Source organism: Strix aluco, chromosome 24 (assembly GCF_031877795.1).
Source record: "Strix aluco isolate bStrAlu1 chromosome 24, bStrAlu1.hap1, whole genome shotgun sequence".
NCBI classification, from domain to species: domain Eukaryota; kingdom Metazoa; phylum Chordata; class Aves; order Strigiformes; family Strigidae; genus Strix; species Strix aluco.
Genome location: NC_133954.1, coordinates 2624158 through 2627039, shown reverse-complemented (window position 1 = coordinate 2627039; position 2882 = coordinate 2624158). Strand labels below are relative to the sequence as shown.

Here is a 2882-nt window from a genome sequence, read left to right as displayed (position 1 = left end):
GAAGAAATGCCTGGTATAATTTTCGTACTCCTAGAGGAAGAAACGGAAATGGAAATTCTAAATATTTTGCTTCTGAAGCAAAGAACAAGGACAAAATACTCTCAAGTATGAAATATCTCTTTCTTTCTATTGTTTCCAGTGAGCTAGTAAAACTTACACACCTACCAAAAATGGAGATAACATTTTTAAACTACATATTCATGGACAAGTAAAGATTTACTTCTTCATCAGCTCAGCCACCGTTCCAATTAGCACCTCTTTCACATCTTTATTCCTCAGGCTGTAAATAAGTGGGTTTAATGTGGGAATTATGGTTGTGTATATGAGAGCTACGACCTTCTTAGTGTCTTGTGAATTACTGGATTTCGGCCGTAAATAAATTAAAGTCCCACTTCCACAGTACATTGTTACAACAATGAGATGTGAGGAACAGGTGGAGAAGGTCTTGTGTCTGCCCTCAGTAGAGGAAATCTTCAGGATGCTGGAGATGATGCAGGCATAGGATACCAGGATGAGACAAAATGGTGCAAAGATGACCAGCACTGTGGCTGTAATGATCTGCTTTTCATAGAAAGATGTGTCAGTGCAGGAGAGCATAATGAGGGGGGGAATATCACAGAAGAAGTAGTTAATCTTCTTGGGCCCACAAAATGTCAGTGTGAACACCCAAGATGTGTGCACCACAGACACAACATTACCACTGCAGAACGACAGCAGGACCAAGGAATGACAAACTCTGCTGTTCATGATGACTGAATATCTAAGGGGTTTGCATATGGCCACGTAACGGTCATAAGCCATGGCTGCCAAAAGATACCATTCTGTAGATGCTAAGCAAACCACAAAGTAGAGCTGTGTGGCACAGCCCGTGTAGGAAATGCTCCTGTCCTCTGACAGGAAGTTTACCAGCATCTTGGGGACAACGGTTGATGCTGTGGAAATATCCAGGAAGGACAAGACCCGGAGGAAGAAGTACATGGGCGTGCGGAGGGTGGGGTGCACTGTGACCATGAAGATGAGAAGATTCCCAATGATGGTGAAGGTGTACATTAAGCAGAATGTGAAGAACAGCAAGTGCTGCAGTTCTGCGTGGTTGGACAATCCAGAGAGGACAAATGCCGTCAGCAGGGTGTGGTTTCCTGGTTCTGGTCCCTCTGTTGGCTTCATCTGGGAGGAATCAAATGGACAGACTGTCAGCGGGGTAGTCGCTGTACCAGATCACGGTGCTTCAGCCAGTTACAGAAGTGAGGAGTCTCTTGGGAATCCCCGGAGAGCCACTGGATCAAAGGGTGCAACTCTAGAGCTGGCTTAGCTGAACAGAGTAAGACAGCAATGGCTGTGTGTGCTGAAAGCACATGATGTTAGTGCTCTCTAAGTTTCATAGTCTGGGATAGTGACCAAGGAGGCAGCAATGAAGAGTCGGTATTAAAGGCTTGGCTCCATCATGGGTGTAGGGTTAATTGCTGGAAACACATGCTCCCCCAAAATGTCAGGTCTGTTGTCCCAGCTGATTCCATAGGCACCTTCTGCACTGATGGAAAGCCCAGCTGACAACCAAAAAACCAACAGTCCAAGGAAAGCAAAAGCATTTTGCTGCCCTGGGGGTGCAGTGGGCACTGCTCCACTTAGGAGCACCTGCTTGCACTCTGCTGGGACCTAGTTTTTTCTACTGAGTGGGGTAGACCTGCAGGGCAGGCAGCCTTCCTCCAAGACATGTGACGTAGCTTAGAGGAGCCCAACCTTAGATGAAAGCCAGGGAAGCTCAGTCTGTGGGAGGCTTTGGCTCATATTCACAGCCTTCCCCAGCTGTCAGTGAGACAGAAAGACTTCTGAGCTCAGCTCCAGGGAAAGCACCCCCAAATGGAGCAAGTAGAAGCCGTGAGGGAAGACCTAAACCAACTCCTGTCGCTGGAGGAAAGCCCAGTTGACAACAAAAAACACCCATAGTTCAGAAAAAAGCAAAACCAAAAAAAGCAAAACCAAATACCCTTTGTCTAGAGACAGGCAAAGGAAGAAGGAATAATTAGGGGGAAAGATGCCCATAGAGAACACTAAGGACGTGCAAAGGCTGAAGCTCACTACTGTCTATCAGCTTCATTAGTCACACTGCCTCATTACCTGATGAGTGTTGCCGTGTGTGTGATGCTGATAGGATATTCCTGCAGCGCTGTGCCGGCCGTGGTAGCTTTGTCTTTTCTCACTGCCCAGAATGGGAAACTGATGCACAGAAAGAGAGAAGAAATCAGCCACCCACAGAGGAGAAAGTGGTCATTAATTCTTGTCATCTCTTATCAAAGGGGCAACCAACCACTGGGCTACACCAGTAAATCTCAAGGCACAGAATGCATTTTGGCAGCAGAAATGTATCCATATATGGGGACAGAGGGGGGAAGAAGCTTTCCACTGTACACACATGGACCTGGTCAACACATCACAGCACACAGAGAAGGTCCCATCACGAAAGCAAGAGCAGTGCCTACAGCCCTGTCATGATTCAGTCCCTCCTCGTACTGGCTCCATCTAATTTCTCTTTCTGCTATAACGTAACTCACACAATATGCCTTTTTGTCCGTGGGTTTTTCTAACATGAACGTGAAAGCGAAAGCTGTGGAACTGGGAGCCACAGATGATTTTGACTTACAAGCACAATAAAGAGACTATTAACGTTCCCAGGCATTTAAAGGTCTCATGTATTTAAAAGGAATCTTTCTGGTTTTGACTGTTTCCATTCACATAGAAATAACAGAACACTGTGTTATCTGAAGCTCCAAATTCTGAGAGATCCCTCAATATAACCTGTGCATAACAGAATAGAGAATGACCTTAAAAATTCCCTGCAGTTTGTAATGGCACACACTCATGCGAGTTTTCTTAACCTGCTG

The 2882-nt window shown here is 45.8% G+C and overlaps 1 protein-coding gene across 1 annotated transcript; it reads right to left on the bottom strand.

The window, feature by feature from the left end:
- Positions 1 to 216: 216 nt before the first annotated feature.
- LOC141934092 (olfactory receptor 5I1-like) lies at positions 217 to 1200 on the bottom strand. Its single transcript, XM_074849370.1, has one exon. The coding sequence runs from the start codon at positions 1165 to 1167 to the stop codon at positions 217 to 219; it is 951 nt and encodes a 316-aa protein (XP_074705471.1). The 5' UTR covers positions 1168 to 1200.
- Between the last annotated feature and the right edge of the window lie 1682 nt (positions 1201 to 2882).

Bases quoted from the DNA above. Each gene is read 5' to 3' on its own strand.
- LOC141934092 (XM_074849370.1), bottom strand. From the start codon at position 1,167: ATGAAGCCAACAGAGGGACCAGAACCAGGAAACCACACCCTGCTGACG.